At 45.2% G+C, this 17,607-nt stretch overlaps 1 protein-coding gene across 3 annotated transcripts in view; it reads left to right on the top strand.

The window, feature by feature from the left end:
- The window catches only part of LOC118210820 (peroxisome proliferator-activated receptor delta-like), a 31,220-nt gene extending 14,608 nt beyond the window's left edge, over positions 1 to 16,612 (top strand). Inside the window, exons 1-8 of one of the 3 annotated variants that reach the window (XM_035387270.1) lie at positions 2,427 to 2,446; positions 7,015 to 7,482; positions 10,551 to 10,702; positions 11,075 to 11,213; positions 11,699 to 11,901; positions 12,545 to 12,751; positions 13,333 to 13,576; positions 14,067 to 16,612. In XM_035387270.1, the coding sequence (XP_035243161.1) occupies positions 7,074 to 7,482; positions 10,551 to 10,702; positions 11,075 to 11,213; positions 11,699 to 11,901; positions 12,545 to 12,751; positions 13,333 to 13,576; positions 14,067 to 14,314 (1,602 nt within the window). In that variant the 5' untranslated portion in view covers positions 2,427 to 2,446; positions 7,015 to 7,073 and the 3' untranslated portion in view covers positions 14,315 to 16,612. Of the gene's footprint in view, positions 1 to 2,426; positions 2,447 to 6,396; positions 6,416 to 7,014; positions 7,483 to 10,550; positions 10,703 to 11,074; positions 11,214 to 11,698; positions 11,902 to 12,544; positions 12,752 to 13,332; positions 13,577 to 14,066 lie in introns of those variants that run through there. The other 2 variants (XM_035387271.1, XM_035387269.1) reach the window with 2 other exon arrangements.
- The last annotated feature ends 995 nt before the right edge of the window (positions 16,613 to 17,607 follow it).

Genomic DNA, 17,607 nt, shown 5'->3' with positions numbered 1-17,607 from the left:
GCTGGGCTCGGCAGTAAGAGATCTCTTTGCATGAGGACTGCGCATCTAAATGTAACGTGTCTTTGTGCAGCCCAGGCAGACTGGATTTTTTTTTTTTTTTTTTTGAAAAAGTAGTTTTCTTGTGAGCAAGTTTGTGTCTTCTGGATTCAATTTGCATTCCTTCATAATTGTGAAAGGACCCTATATTGCACCTTTGTTAACATGAACCTGCTGTGATTCAAGCCTATACTTACTGTTTTAGACAGAGCCGGCGCTAGCGGGTATGCAATTGCACGGGGGCCCGAGCTTGACCAGGGGCCCGCAAGGCCCGTTGAAATGGTGGGGGAAATGCATTGAATAGCCTTTGCGCAAAATACTCGCAACATCTCAGCTCTGAAAAGTAACAACACATTTTGTCTAATCAGAGAACAATATGTTGATAATGAGGGCGTGCCTGGTAACCGCAGGGGGTCTCTGTCCAATAGCAGCTTTCATTATTATCTTGTCATTATTTGAAGGTTTTTGATCGCGGCTGCGCGCATCAATGAACATAGATTACAGTAACGTTAGCTAACTTAGCTTACACGTTTCTTGACAGTTATTTCTCAAAAATGCAGAAGTCGGGCTTTCAAAAGCGAAAATACAATAAAGAAGACTTGAAAATACAGAAAAATAGGCTAGAAATGCCAAATTTATTTAACGTGGTCCACAGGCGCAGCACCAGCGGCGAATTTGCCGCCCACGGCTTCTATTGGAGACGATGCTAGTAATGCTATCGGCAGATGTAACGTTACCCCAAGCTGAGGCTTCCCTGGAGCCTGAACCATTCACAGTAAATGCACCTCAACCGGAGGCGACACCGCCCACGTCACTGGCGTCAGATGCAACTCAAACGGAGGCTAACGTTATCCCAGAACAAACACGCACGGCAACTCTGTGTACCGGTTAGTGAGTTAGTTCGCGGATCCTGTCTGTCTACTCTGCAGTCTGCTAAGGCTATAGTTATTAATTGGGATTATTTGTGTGGTTATGAAGCAATGCTACACACAGTAGCATAATGAATGTTGTTGATGTTAGTTTTTTAATTCAGTTGCTAGTTTGTTTACCTTCTCACTTTTGTATCTGGCGGTTATCTTAATAGTCTATTTGGTTGGGTGTCTGTGTGGGTCTGTGGCATTTGTAATTGTTTGTTGATCCATCAGTGTTTTCATCTGAAAATAAGAGATGCTTAATGCCCACATAACTTGAGAAGATATTGTATTATAATGTGCTATATAAATACAGTCTATTATTATTATTATTATTATTATAACGCGATGTGTGATGACGTAATTGAAATAGCGTTCGTCCACTAAAAAAATCCCCACTACACCCCTGAAAGTAACCTGATTATTGCGTGACTGTTTTCAAAAGCATTCTGGTACATAGGTAAACGTCGAAGCGGAGATACTGTAGCTCTATTTAAAGGGATCGTATACTTTACGTCATGGTTAACTCTTTTTTGGTAATTTCCTAATATTGTCCTTTGTGGGGGGCCCATTTCACCCGCTTTGCATACGGGCCCAAAGGACACTAGCGCCGGCACTGGTTTTAGATATAGAATGTTGTTTGTTCTTATTTGGCCGATACGGAGCCATTCAGAGCATTTGAGTTTGTAGAGTAAAATTCACGCTCAACAAATGAGGCTATATTGGCAGTGTTCACTGTTTACAGTGGCTGTTGCCTTTCTCAAGCGACCGTTTGTTTTGTGGCTTGTTACCTGGATCATTTCTGCTGAAGAGGAAATGGGGAGAGAGGGCAGTAGACAGATAAGAGCGCTATCACCTGAAATGTTTTCTGGACGTAGTGTGCAGGATTGCAGCTTGTTTTTCTAAACAAGCAGCCTAAATCTGCAGGGTGCATGTTAGGAGCTGAAGATGGCGCAGGTTATTATGACAGAATTATAATAGGTAGTGTCTGCTTAAGTCGCTCGTAATTAGTCGTGTTCTTGCTTGACTGTTTATTAAGGTTTTCAGCACTGACACTGCCTCATAAATGGCAGCTGTGAGATCAAGTTGAAGAAGGCTTGTTATGGCAACATTGGATGACTTTTCTCACCGGCCAAATGGTAACACTAAAGTGCTGTACACCGCAGTTATGGACAAATCACATTAGACTGTTTGTATTACAGCCGTTCTTTGCTGGAAAATACGCTTTGCTGTTTAAAATCAGTGGCGTGTAATCCGTTTGGATCGCTGAAGAGGTAAGACTGCCATTAGAAGCGTGAGTTCATGGAGCCGGACCACAAACACCGTTTGGAATTTTCGCATTAAGCCTGTCATTACAGGCCTGTCAGGACAGTCTTGATCCCGTCACTCTCTCCTTCTCCCCAGGATCTCAGATGAAGAAAAGTAATATTATTCCACCTTTCCGTGCCCTCCAGAGAATTTCCCCACGCTCTTCCAGAATTCCTGATCCACCCTGACAGGCTAGTTGGACCTAAATCCACAGATTAACAGGGATTTCGTCATCTGTTCTGAAAGCAGCACAAGTTTATTCCCTCTTCTGTGAACAGAGCTGTTGTGGACCCAGGGCTTTAGGTTTTTCTAACACCTAATGGGGTGCTATGGAGAACAGCTGCTCAATCCTACTTTGCACTTTTGAATCCAAATCCAGCCCATTTTCACCAGGCTGTGATTTTTCTTTTTGTATTTGTGCTAGACTTTCAGTGTAAAAAAAGAATCATGACACTAACATGCTAACAATGGCTTATATATTTTTGCTTGTTTTATCTATTGTAAAATGGTGGCTAATTTTAAGGGGGTATGTTGCAAAAGGAATGAAATCCTTATGGGTAGCCAATATAGAACAGTTGTGGTACCTAATTAGTTGTTCCCTGTCGTGATTTGTGGGTTATGATAATTTTATGTGCCATGGTCAATGAAAATGTAGAACTAGCCTTGCTTGGAAGGTTTCATTGATACATGATGTAACTGCATCTTTAGTTAACTATTCCACGAGTATGACTACTGGAAGATACCAGGAAGATCCCAGAGAGCTCCTGGTGGAAGCCCATTCACATTCCAGTCTGATCACTCTTGCTAACCAGTGTGTCAGGATGCCAGCATCCCTGCTAGTACTGGGGCAGTTTAAGTGATATTCTGATGGCACTGTGGCACCAAGTATTTAAATTCAACTTTTACCCATCATAAAGATACGAGGCTATTCAATTCACTTGTTGTATGACCATAGTGTTTGTCCACAACTGATTTGTGTTAGTGACCTAATTCATCTAATTATGCACTTCACTGAACATAGATAATACCCATCCAGACTCAGTCTGGTCCAGTGATGGGGGGAAGGGACTGGGCTGTGTTTGTGTAAAATTGTGGGCGATGAGTGCTTGGACAAGACCCACATTTAAGTATCCCATTTCATAATGTAGCCAGTGTAGCCTACGTTATCTTACAATTATACTTTTATACCCTTTAAAAACTTTTCTATTTCTGATTTTCTATTTCAGTTTGTAAACATTTGGAAGCTTGTAACGCTGTGATGTCAGTTCATTCAAGGGTTTGCCTTTGTCATTAACCTCTTTATTTACATGTTTTAATTTTTCAACCATGCACTGATATGAATGGCTCTGGGAATACCTGAGGAAGGATAGGTCGTAGCCTGTATTTTGTGGGAGCAACAAGACGGGAAACCAAACTGAAAGTCCAGTATCGACTCTCTCTCTCTCGGTTCATGGTTTTTCTTTTGGTTTTGGCTCTGCTTTTATCCCATGTCTTTTATTTCATGCGTCTCCCCCCTCGGTCGTCCCGCCTGATCTCGCTTCGCTCTCGGCCCGTCTCCTTGGCTGCGTGTCTTGGCTCGCGGTCGTTCTGCAGAGGTCCCGGAGTTCATCCCTCAGATTAAAAACGGCCGACTGGCCTGCTTGCGTTTCGGGCTAATCTGCTCTTATTTAGCGCGGGGAAATGAATAAACTCTTTGCAGCCACGTAATCGCTGCAAAGCTGGAGATTGTGAAATATGCAGAATTTGTCCATTGTGAGCCAGATCTATGTGCTGTGTGTGTACATGTCATGTGCACTGATTGCTGATTTGGTTACTGAGGCTGTCTCTCCCATATAGGCCTATATACAGCGTTCCTGTACTGCACCACCCCCTGTGATACAGTGACCCTCGTCTATCATCTGAGCAATTCCCTGTCTACAGGTGTCCTCCAGTAGGAAACCATTGTATGTCTACCTGTACTGTACCGTTAGGTAGAACGGGTTACGTAGCCATCTGCCAGCACCGAATTTGACCCTTTAAAAATTGCATTATTTCAGTCCTGAGCCTGGTGAGAGGTCTCACAGTCAGGCTGGTTAGTGCAGTGGACAGTTCTTGGGAGGACGGTCAGCTAGGTAGCATTCACAGATGTTGCTTGTTAACAGTTCAGGACCTGGCTAGTGCTAAATGCATTATCACTTATCACAGCCTTCTGCTAGCAAATTAGCAGGAATAACTGATAGGCTACCCTACAGTTTGTGAGTGCTGACTCAGAGATGGTCCTCTGCAACACCCTATAAGGCTCTAATTTGCATTACTGGTTGCACTGGTTATTATTTTTGGTACTATCATTACACGGTGAGTCTCTCAACCCTTTCACACCCATAATCCATTCACTGGAATCCAGCATCTTAGCAGGATGCACCATCCAGAAGCCCCCAAATGTATGGTGTTTCAGCGCAAGCCCCGCACTGTAAATGGTTTCTGCTGTATTTTCTTGACTCAACTCCGCCGGGTTGCTTCCCTGGGCTGAATTCTGCCCGGAGACAGAAGACAACGGCGCATCTCAGAAAGCATCCTGAGCTGCGGTTATTCGCACGCTTTGTTGTTGTCTGTGTGATATGCTTTTAGCGGTAAGGTTCCGCGGTGCTCCTCTTAACGTCAACGAGCTCTGCCAATGAGGGCCGTTCCTCCAACACGCCATTTTCTTTGCGTGATTGATTTTCGCAATCCGGACCCCGGCGGAATTCTGCACGGGCTTGCGAGCGATCCTTGTGCAATTACTCACGGAGTGATTGGATTCAGAGTGAGCCGGGCCTTCTATGGTGCCATTATTCTCGGTCAGAAGCCTGGTTCCATGCTCCCCTGAGAAATGTGCATCTCACGCTCGGCAGATAAAGGTCGAGGAGGAGGCCTGTGCTGTGTGAAATGCGCTGCTGCCATGGTGCTGCCATGTATGTGTAAAGTAGGGTAAGTCTGTTAGGGTAGCAGTCACAGTCTGTGTTATGACAACACTATGTTGTTTCATAAGCGAAAGGATTTGATCTCTCACATGGTTTTACTTGTTTTGGAATGGACATGTTCAGGAATAGACGTGTGATGAAAGTCTGCCGTCTCCAGAGTTGACTAGTGTGATTTGTTTAGTGCATTAAAAAAAATTAGGTTAATGATAAACCTTCAGAACCCTTATGCTGTGAGTATGTTTGTGTTTGGAAAAACTGTGTGGTGCTGTCCATAGGGCATCTGACTGAAACCATATACAAACCCCACTCCCCCCGCACCCCCACCTGTGCGTCCGGTGGTTCAGTTCCTCGCTGTGGCAATTTCTGTACTGTGATCCCATATTTATCTGTAATGATTTCTGCTTTCCCCGAAATAAAGTGGAAAGAGTACATACGGAGGACAGACTGTCCGCGCTCCCTTTTAAAAAATATTTGTGCTCAGGTAGGACGGGAGAACGGAGCTTTTGTTAAACTTTCATGCTCAGCATTCAAGCCAGGTTAGTTTTAGAAGTTTTAGAAGTTTTAGCGGTGTTAGCATGCTATTGACCAATTACATCGTTCTGGATTCCCCCTGGCCCAGTGCCCAGAAGTGCAGCTTTCCCTTGACTGATGTGCTTGTTTTGTTTACAAGCTTGTATGTGCTTGATTTGTTTACGTCACAACAAAAAAAAAGTGCAACTGAAATCAGCTAGCCAATCAACACCGTTGCTGCTTAGTTGTCTTTGTTTAAGTAATTGAAGGTACCTTGACTGGTATATTAGTACCTGCCAAATTGATGGGTATGGGTGATATTCACAGTTATAATTCCCTCCACTCTTTTTTGCAGTATTAAATGATACTGAAAGATTTTAGCAGTGCCTCCCAGAATTTTATGAAATCCTCTTACAGGTGGAGTTTAATAAAAATCTAGGACACCATTTTCACACCTCTGTTGTGCAGTCTTATCAGCCTAGTTCTGTTGTTGTTGTTGAAGCCATTTTTTGTGGTTGTGGTCTGCACTCTGCGAAGGCCATGACGTGTAGGTGAACCTTTTGCACAAAAAATAAGCCATCCACAGTGTAGCGCCTTACCCGGCTGCATCCGGTGCGTTTGGTGTGCCTAGAGGCCGCCGCAGCCCCAGCGCGAGGCTAGTGGGGTAAAGAGCAGGGCTCGGCCAGCGGGATTCGCGGAATGAGGAGAAAGGTCAGGCCTGATAGCTGATACTGGATGTCTTCAGACAAAACCAGACGCTCAGACCTTGAGTGCCTGACAGGTGCCGGGGGTGGGGGGGGGGGGGGGGGGGGGGGGGTTTGGGGGGCGTTGCTTCCAGCTGGCTTCAGTGCACATGCGCAGGTGCCGGCTAACGCTTAGCGTGTGGGCGTTGAGTCGCTCGCCGGTGGTTCTAGGGACCGTCACGTTTCGTGAGCGCATTTTCTTTGGCGGACACCCGAGCGGAGGGGCCTCTCCGCAGCTCTCCTGGTCTCACCTCTTCCTGTCCTGTGAGAACTACAATGCAGGCTGCCTCCTGGGAACTGCAGTGCATTCCTCACACATTTTTCTCCAGGCTTTTCCAAAACGCAGAGGCTGCTGATTATTTTGGTGCGAGGGTGGCTGAGGCCTGCTCAGCAGCAGAACCGCTCAGATTTTTTCATCTGTTGTTCAGTTGCAGATCCACTCTGTACGCAGCCCCCCAACTCTGTCACAAAGTAAAAATGTAATGAAAAGTATGTCGCATCTAGACTGAACTGTCAATACATGCGCATGTAGGAATAAATTAATGAAGCTGGCTTTTTGTCCTGCAGGGCGGCGACAATGAGGCCATGACGGAGGGGGAAGAACGTTGAGGACTGGACCCTGCACCATGGACGGGATTGAGCCAGCCACTTTGGACATCAGGAGCCAAGACCTTGGGGAGCTGGGTGCAGCCGCGGTGCGGGACATGGGGGGCATCTGCCTGGACAACGGGGACAGCCCGCCCTCCCGTGGCCGGGCGGCGCCCCAGAACAGGGCCGGGAAGCGGACGCCAGCGGGGACTGGTCCGGGCCGGACGCCCGACCCGATGGACGCCGTGAAGGAGCTGGGCTCGGAGGAGGACGGCAAGGGCAGCGGGGGCTCGGACGGGACGGGCCTGGAGGCCTCCCCCGAGGGACGGGGATGGGACATGGGGTCACAGAACGGGGACAAGCCAGAGGAGGACCGGCTGGAACAGAGCGCTAACAGCTACAGCACGCCGAGCGTGGACAGCCCTGCCCCGTCCAGCAGTTACACGGGTAACATATCCCTTCCATTTTACCCATGGAAGGGCACTGGGCTAATATGTGGCTGATCTATACACGTGCTCTTCCTTGGATCTATGCTGTGTCCTGTACTGCTGTATTACTTTTGTTGTTGTGCTCAGGTACCGTCGATGCGAATGAACATCATAGTTGGTGCCAAGTTGTGATGACGTGTAGCTGTTTTTTTTTTCAGCTCTTTTTTTCGCAATTCTTTTCTTGGCGCACTGCTACTTTCTGATTTGGTGTGTCCTGTTTGAGCAGACAGGTCATGGTTTTAGTAGTAAGACAAACCAACATTCAAACATTAAACGGAAACCCAGCCCGCAGTGGGCTCATAGTTCATAGCTGGTTTGATCAGGCAATTGGAATGTTTTTTTTTTTTTTTTTTCAAAATTCTATGTCCGTGTTCTAGAACTACGTTGCTTTAAGTTACCAGTAGTGATTGTTACATCAGCATTAGAATGTTCAGTTAAGAACATTCTAATTACGTATTTGTGATGTTACACCTTAAAGGGTTAATTACAGTGTAACACAGGTATCAGAGTCTGTTATGAGCCTGTTGCTGCCTACTCCCTTTACTAATTACTCGTCTGCAAGGCCGTAGCTCCGGAGAGCTGGATCACAGTGTTTCTGTAGAATTATTAATTTTTTTATGTTTGAGAGAAAGGTCATATTCTTCATATTGTCCGGCAACACCAATGAACGTTTGTTTCTTAGCATTCTTGCAGTGTCTCGGTTCAAAGCCACTGGAATGCTTCAGAGAAACGTGGTTATGAAACACAGTGTGTTATTGGAAAAGAACAACAGCACATTATGGATGTTTCCATAGCATCCCATTTAACTCTCACGTAAATGGTGGGGATCTAATGGAGGATGTCCTCTGTAATGCTTTTAAAAACATATCAGTCAGGTGATAAGTAATATAATTATTATGCAATATATGATTGACGTCTAAGGGCTACATCAGAATCTTACTCATAGATAACAGGATGCAACATAAACATAGCCACAGAACATGCTGAACTGTTGTTACATCGTCTTGAGTGGTTTTTATTTTTCTTTTAAAAAGGTGTTGAGGGAGTCCGCATCTAGGAATCTATTCACCTGAATCTATGGTTTCTCTGAACAAATTAGTAGTGTGCCTCTCCACTTCTGTAAGAGCTGCAGGAGATTGCTGTCTTTTTCATCCAGTCAGAGACCCTGGTACTGTATGGTACTCTATGGTATTTTACATAATTATCTTTTTATGTCTCAAATACCCATTTGATCAACAGCTACCCAAAACCTCCACAGAACATTCTGAGCATCTTAAATCATTGTAGAGTGGAAATGTGAGCATGGATATTTCAAGGGGTAAAAACTTAATTCACTTTTACCATGACAGTCTAACGTGAAGCGCTGTTCGGCCATTTCGTTGAAAAAAGACAAGGGTACAAGACTGTGTGCATAACAGTTTTAGAAGATGCAGAAACTATCAATCCCAGACAGCATTGCACTGGGAATCATGCAATCACAGAGCTCAGTTTTCTGTATGTCCACCATTTTGTTGAGGTAAAGTTAGACCAGACAACGAGGTTGCTAAATCAAATTCTTCAATTCCACAGGCTCTTGCCATAGGCTCAGGCCCACGCTTTCACCACTGAAGCTCATGGGTAGTGTAGTATTTTAAATACCTATCTAACAAAAAAACATGATTTCTCCTGAACAAAGTTGAAACATAGCGGAAGACCATAACATCAGTCTATCGTAACATTTCTCGATCTAGGAGAATCTCAGGAATCTCTGTTTTGTAATATTTTGCTTATTACTTTGATTAAAGTCTATGATCTGGAGTATCTGCATTGAAAAACATTCCGGAACCTGTAGCCTCAATCATGTTTGCTCTTAAATGTATAGTTAAAGCAACTGAAAGAATATCTCCATTTCATAACATAACCGGTATAATAACTTCATTTTAATGCTGCTGCTATGCATGACTTTTTGAGGGTTAATTTTTCTGTCCTTTATGCCAAAATGCCGTTTTCAACTTTGTGCACCGACAGACTGTCCAAATCATCTCCCACCACAGATTTTACCGCTGCCAATATTCTCTCGAGCCAGGAATCTGATTTAACATTTGAAGTGGGGAAAAGGTGATGAGTAATAAGCCGGCCTGTTCTTTCAGTTTGTTGTCTTCAACTGACGGGATTTTTTGAGTGCCATCTGCCGTCTGTTTATGCATTGTGGTTTCCCCTTGGCAACAAGTCATATATATATGCATCCGTTTATGGGTGGTGAGTTGAGTCCTTCCTTTGTGGGGTGGGTGTATTATTCTGCTGTGCTAGGCCTGATGGTCTTGCACTCACATCAGACACTATTTGGGAACAAAAGCATGTGACAATGTCTGACATGCAGCAAAAATATGAAGCTCCATATTTCTGGCGCTTGGATGGAAGATTCAACAAAGCTTTAACAAAGAATTTCTGTATACTGACCAGGGAATTAAGGTTCCGGATCCAAAAATGACCTGTTTGAGCAAAATAGGTAAAGGCTGTTGCTTATTGTGACCACCTCAAATTGGAATTTGTTTTGCTCTTCAAGGGAGGCCCTCAACATACTCTCAATTCATCAATATCTGGCTAATACATTTGTTTGTGAAGTCCTAGTAACAGATGTTTTCTCAGATGACGGTCCCTAAAGCTGTGTCCTCAGGTCCTCTTCACTGCAAAAAAAAAATGTCTGTCTTAACTCGTGTTTTAGTCTGGTAATGAGACTTTTGTCTTTTTTTTATTGTATTTAAAATTGTATTTCTTTCCCTCAGGCAGAAAAGTGACAAGTGAGAAAAATTGTCAAACTGTCTCACCTCAATGGCAATCTTTTTGTCTTAGCAAAAAAAGGTAGTAGAAATAAGTTTTCAAGTCTAAATATAAGACTAAAATGCTTGTTGGTTCTTGCGGTGTTGGTACATGCAGCACAACTGCCACACCTGGCTCTACATTGAGATGGGCCTACTGTCCATCACAGCCAGTCTGTAATGACACTCCTCTGTCAGTGGGTCACTGTGTCCCTCTGGCTTTCCGTAGACCTGTCTCAGACGTCCTCGCCCTCTCTGTCGGACCAGCTTCTTCTGGGTCGGGAGGACACCACGGGGGCGGGGATCAACGTCGAATGCCGAATATGTGGGGACAGGGCCTCAGGCTTGCACTACGGTGTTCACGCCTGCGAGGGCTGCAAGGTGAGAACTAGCACAGTGCCACCCACAGTCCCGGAGGACACACAGCCTGGCTATTCATTCAGAGTAGTACAATATGTTTTGGTTTAAAATTTAGATGTAGTTGTTTTTCTTTTACTTGTCGCTTCTCTTAATGGATGTTGTGGGTTTTTTTTTCATGGACAAATGGCAATTTCAGTATCAGTTTAAAATGGTGGACTGAACAATTGAACACATGAGGCGTATAGAGGTAACTGCTGTTCACCTGCGTGGGTGGAGATGGGGATAGGAGTGTGAATGGACTTGCTGGCAGTGTTGTCGATGTGTGAAGCCCCTCTCTTTGGCTGAACCTTTCCCCCCCACCTCCCCCCCCCCCCCCCCGCGCCTTTCCCCCAGGGATTTTTTCGAAGGACCATCAAAATGAAGTTGGAGTATGAGCGCTGTGAGCGGAGCTGCACCATCCAGAAGAAGAGCCGCAATAAGTGCCAGTACTGCCGCTTCCAGAAGTGCCTGGCACTGGGCATGTCTCACGATGGTGAGGGGGGGGGAGGGGTGGGGGGGGGGAAGCGTGGGCAGCCCAAAACGGCCAATTCCAGCCACGTAGGATTTGCGTCGTGCCAGTTTTAGATGAGCCTTGCTGCTAAATACAGGTCCCGTTACAGCATTTTTCACAACTAACTGTCCAAATAAAGCCATCAGGGATACGCATTAGAGACTTGGTTGGACAAAGGTTGTGCAGTTTTCTCTGCATTAATCAGCATTGGAGTGTTTTAGCATATCTGACCAAGTGCCTCTTTTGAGGGACTTTATTTGCAGTAGAACTGTTAAATATCTGGTAGGAACTACAGCACCAACATTTTTTATGTGCCAAATTATGACTGATGTTGGCTGTTAGCCCAGGAATTTGTCAAATACTAGCCAAAGCCTTAAACTAGTGGTCCGGATGTGTAAATGTAAATAAAATTTTAATTTAACATTTAGTTAATAACCAGCGTTGACAGCCACATTTCACACCTTCAGCGATCCGATATGGCCGGATGCCGGAGGCGGAGAAGAGGAAGCTGGTGGCCGGACTGCTTGCCAGAGAGACCGGCGTACAGAGCCCTGGCGGCTCGGACCTCAAGTCCCTCGCCAAGCAAGTCAACAGCGCCTACCAGAAGAACCTCAACATGACCAAGAAGAAGGCTCGCAACATCCTGACTGGCAAGAACAGCTCAAACCCGGTACGATTGACCCCCCTCCACCCCCATACCTGAACCTCCACGCCCCCATACCCGAACACCCTCCTGGGGGGGGGGAAACCAGCCCAGGCCCTCAAATCCCAGAATGCTTCTCCCTTTGGATGCGTCTTCAGGTTTTGTTCACTTTATTCAAGGATCCCCAAACTATGTTCCAGGTGCCAAATTGAGCTTTTTTTAGTCTTTTGACTGGCACGGCAGTAGCAGTGATAGAAGCATGAGACATGCACACCTCATGATATATTGCAGTATTCATGCATGTAGTGCATACACTGGTTGAACACACGTGACTTGACGTGTCATGGATCTCAGATTGACGTAACTAAAGGCAGTGGTGCGTGGTTTTTCCATGCCTGTTCATAGTCATTCAACTCACAGGATGTAAGCTGACAAGAGTAACTCACCAAGTGTTTAGCGATTAATTAAATGTTTGACCAAGAGTATAGCCTAGCGGTTTGCTAAGTGTGGCTCAGCTAATAATCAGGAGTTGTAAGTGGGACTGAACACAGGGAACTGTACTTGTCACCCCAAATTTGGTCGCTCCCTGTAGTTTAGTTGTAAATTGTGTTAGCCCTGTCACCCTGTGAGCCTGTCTGTGAGCGTGGCCCTGCTCTGCCTCCCCCCGCAGCCCTTCGTGATCCACGACATGGACTCGCTGTGGCAGGCCGAGAACGGCCTGGTCTGGAACCAGCTCATCAACGGGGCGCCCACCAACAAGGAGATCGGGGTGCACGTCTTCTACCGCTGCCAGTGCACCACCGTGGAGACGGTCCGGGAGCTGACCGAGTTCGCCAAGAACATCCCGGGCTTCGTCGACCTCTTCCTCAATGACCAGGTAAGGCACAGAGCCATGGCCAATGGTCATGGCGGCAGTATGGTTGGGGCTACAGGTACGGAATGCAACAGTGTGGACTGGTGGTCAGTAAACCTGTATGGAGAGTTTTCTTGAGCAGCTGTCCATCAAAAACGCTTGTTAATCGTGCAGGGATGCATCCCATGGATCAGAACTGCATCCTGATTGTGGAGGTATTTGCTGTAGCTGGAGGTCCTTGTGGCAGCGCATAATTGGCCATAGCATTGCCCAGGGTTTTTAAACATGTTTACCAAAAACAACTATGGCAACATCAAGTACTTTCCTGAGAATGGTGGATTTGAGTCGGCTTTAGGCTACACTGAAAACATTGTGTAGCACCAACTTGACCAAATTGGGATCATTTGCAATAGCCGTTACTTCCAGTTTTGCTGGTTGACTTCCAACTGAAGGGAACTGTAGAGTATTATAGATGGTTTTGTGTGACATAGAGCTTCGCACACTGCTGTAGTCAGCACTACGCATGACATGGCGGGGCATGTGACCGCAGCTCAGTGCGATATCTCGGCGTCCCCGTGTCTGAATCTCTGTTCCGTGGCCCGCAGGTGACGCTGCTGAAGTACGGCGTGCACGAGGCCATCTTCTCCATGCTGCCCTCGCTGATGAACAAGGACGGGCTGCTGGTGGCCAACGGGCGGGGCTTCGTCACGCGCGAGTTCCTGCGCAGCCTGCGCCGGCCCTTCAGCGAGATCATGGAGCCCAAGTTCGAGTTCGCCGTCAAGTTCAACGCCCTGGAGCTGGACGACAGCGACCTCGCCCTCTTCGTGGCCGCCATCATCCTCTGCGGGGGTGAGTGGTGGACCCGGCTTCCCCGCAGCGCCTCGAGCCAAACGTGCCGTAGCTGGCGCTTGAAATCGGGACGAGGAGGCGCTGAAGGGGGCAAAATGGCGCACGCGGCGGTCTTGAACACGGTGTTCCCATACGGAGCACACGCTTCAGGGTTTGGCAGCTCAAGCCCTTGAAGGCAAAAGTCCAAAGGGCCTTTCAATCAGTGGATAATTTAAACCAAGTGCAAGATGTGCTTTAATGTGCTTCAATGTCCTTGAAAAGAATATTCTTCAAATTGGACTGAGACCAAAAAGGAAACAAACAGTGTGGCCACGTTGGGGGCATGAGAACAGTGGGTGAAATTAAAACACTCCTTGTGGCTGACTGTAGCATCGTAAAGACTTAAAAAAAAAAAATCATAGTCTGTTTGTGTATCATTTTGTTTGTGGTGTCACTGACGTGCTCTCCTCTGCGTGTATGTAATCTGCTCCTAACCCTTTCCCTCCGCCAGACCGTCCGGGCCTGATGAACGTGAAGCAGGTGGAGGAGATGCAGGACAACATCCTCCAGGCCCTCAATCAGCACCTGCAGACCAGCCACCCGGAGTCCCCGTACCTCTTCCCCAAGCTGCTGCAGAAGATGGCCGACCTGCGGCAGCTGGTCACCGAGAACGCCCAGCTGGTTCAGAAGATCAAGAAGACCGAGTCCGAGACGTCCCTGCACCCGCTCCTCCAGGAGATCTATAAAGACATGTACTAAGCCCCGAGAATGCTCGAACTCAGCGAGGAGCCACAGACTGCGGAGCTGTTACAGAGTCGACTTGAAAAGGCTGTTATATTTTGGAGAGTTGTGGGCCGGTCGTTCTGGAGTGTGTGTTTTCGGGGAATACCACGCGCTGCAAACCAAGAGTCTCTCACTTTCTCTTTTTTATGGATGATCATCACTATTTTTGTAAACTGATTTTTTTTTTTTTTTAAACTAGATCCTCCAATCATAAACTTTTTACAGTGGCCCACCTCTTTTTTTTCCCCCTAGTGTAGAGGATTGTTAGTGTTTTTGATCAGTATGCTTGCTGTCTCAGTTGTGGAGACGCAGTAAAATCATCAGCTTGTCTGGAGCTGTTACAGATCTGAAAAAGGACCAGTGGGGTACAGTTACATCCATCTTCCTGATGTGGGACGGGCGAGGACCCTTTACCTGCTCAGGGTGGTTCTGACGTTGGAGGAGGGCACAAATCCGCACCGTATTCTGAACTGAGCCACACATCACTTCCTGTCGGGTCACATGACCACAATGGCACTTTTTCTGATTCTTCCCAGCCAGGTAGCCAAGGTCCACTTGGATTATTTAAAGCTCACTTGATCCGCTGTCGTTTTCAGCCCCAGGACTTTGCCAATTTGCCACTGGGACATCTGGACAAATCCATTATTGCTGCACGGACACCTTGTTTTCAGGGCACTTGGCTAATTCCCTTTTTTTGAAATCACAGGATTGAAGTATTTCCAGGTACTGACCTGAATCATTGAAAGAAGAGTTAAAAGAATCCAAATATACCTCACACCCAAGATACTTACAGTATAACCTTAATGGACAAACGAGACTTCCAGTCCACCAGCTTAGTTTGCTCATTTTTTGTACTGATGGATCGATGGGTTTTTTAATTTTCAAATACTTGGGAGGGACTTTGAAACAGAGTTCTCAAGGTATGTTTATTACCTGAAAAGACGACTTAAAATTGAATGGGGAAAAAAAGTATTATTTGTTTATATTTCAGTAGGACAGATTCCTCCCCACCTTGTGATACTTAAAGTGATACTGACATGGGCTAGGCTGTTTCTAAAACCATCAGGTCATAGAGTTTAGGCCACTTTAAGCCATACAGCGTCGTGTTGCAATATGCTTTATTCACATAGATTTTACGACTCTAAATGATTTGATAAGAATATATTCTGACAGTCACACCAACAAATCTTACTACACTGACATCAGTTTGGATGTGGAAGGTTATCCAATGGGGCGAGCAGCGTCTTCATGTTGAATATCCCAGATCGTGCTGTGTTTGCTGTGTTCTTCTGAGTCACTTATCAGCACTACAATAGGTAGGCGAAATTCAGATTTGGCGGACATCACACGTGAGAGAGCTAGGCGGCAGAGAATGTGTGTGAATAACAGTAGCTCAGTTTAGTTCATGGAGTTAATGCACACACTCACATCTGTACAGTTGGTTAAAAAAATAAGACCTGAGGATGTTGCCTGAAATCAATTTTGTTTGATTATTTCATTATTTTTGTCTAGGCTAGTTAATAAGGTCAACTGAGGAATTGGCCATAGTTGATTCTTTTATTTTTATGAACATTAATAATTATTTTTCCAGATTTCCCATATTATTTTCTGACATAAAAAGTATTTGGTAGCCTGCTTGGCAGGTGTAACAGCAATGCCTGACCTGACACAAATGTCCAGCCTTCTGATGGTAGGCTTGGCTCCCTAAAGCCTTGCTCCACACCCAGACCAACACATGATATTAAACAAATATAAATACTGTGTGGCTCTGTTTCTGAAGTATTGCTGGAAAATGAATTCCCTGTTTTAGTGTTAACTATTTTAGTGTTATTATAATCACTAGTTTTATTGTTCTGAATCCCTCATCTTTTATATTAATATAAAATTAGAAAAACTCTTATTGGCCTGCGATGAACACTAATATTTCTTTTCTTGTATTGATGCACCCAGGTACATTCCATAAAGGCATCATTTCAGAATAACTGAAAGAAACAGTATTATGCCTAATCAAGCTATATGTATTTTACATTCATTCGGCCTATACACCCACACTGATGTCAGGAAGTTTGGCCTTGTCAATGCATCTCAGCCAGGAAATGATGTTAAATAGATGTTGGTTTTTTTTGTGTTTCTTTTTTTTTTTCCTGGAAAATAGTTGCAATTCTAGTTATACAACCACCAGCATCCACACTGTGGTTAAATTTCTACAATGTGTTTTTGTATAAGTTGCTGAAACCATGTCAGTGGAGCTTTAATAAACTCGACCTGTTACCATTTCTGTCTGAAAAGACTGTCCATTACATCTGGCTTCACCTTTGCATTGCATTTATGGGTGTTTTCCCCCCACACCCTCAGATAACTGGTTTAAAATTAAGCCCAGTTTACTTGAACCTGACTGATGAAAAAGGCTCATACAGTTGCACTGCCAACTTAGCAATGCCGCCACAGCGCTAAAGAAGGATCGTTATGAGAATCTGCTCCAATGTGGAAGAGATGTTGTTTCCCCCTTGCCTGTCTCCACCAGTAGAAAGAAGCTCGCCTCATATCCTGGTCAAGAAAGACATCAACAGCCAGCACCCACCACCAGGTTATTTTGAAAGAATGTTTCATTCTCTGGCAATGTGTCTTGTAGCACTTTTTTCAGTCTTCTCTTCTTAACTTGTTTTTTGCTCGGATATCATCCAGTGTTGCTTTTACCTACATTTTTATGTGCATGTCTCAAGAATTCATCCCAGAGAACAAATAAGGCCTTGTAATTTCATTGTAAAATGATATGTAATATTCTGTAATGATAATGATTTTAACTTAGATTTTTTATACTTTTGGTTGATATTCCAGTTGCATAGATAATTAAAAACCAAAAAGGCTAAACTGAAAATCCTAATGTTTTGCTGCTCAACCCAATATGAATCCTCAAAGATAGGCTAAATGGTAATATGGAGGTGCTGAGGAATCTATTGGAGCACCAAAATCATAGTTGGGCAGATTATAGCTGGAGGTATTAAACAAGCTGATAAAACAGAGTCCAAGCAAAGAAGTGCATATTAATGTGCAGGTCAGAAGGGTGTGGTGATACATCTAGGTTGCGTCATGGCGTGGGCTTAAACCAGGAGACGGTTGAGGCTGCATTGCTCTTTGCCAGTCACCCATGTGAGAAATTTGTTATATAAAAAGATTCTTGTGGGTGTGGAGTTGAGATTCAAAAGTAGAGTGAAGCCACAATGATTTCCTATTCCTCCGTGCAAGTCTCCACAATACCTTGTTCTTCC

This window comes from Anguilla anguilla, chromosome 13, assembly GCF_013347855.1.
Source record: "Anguilla anguilla isolate fAngAng1 chromosome 13, fAngAng1.pri, whole genome shotgun sequence".
In the NCBI taxonomy this organism is placed as follows: Eukaryota; Metazoa; Chordata; class Actinopteri; order Anguilliformes; family Anguillidae; genus Anguilla; species Anguilla anguilla.
Note: the sequence above shows the minus strand (reverse complement) of the source record. Positions and strands in the feature narration are given on the sequence as shown.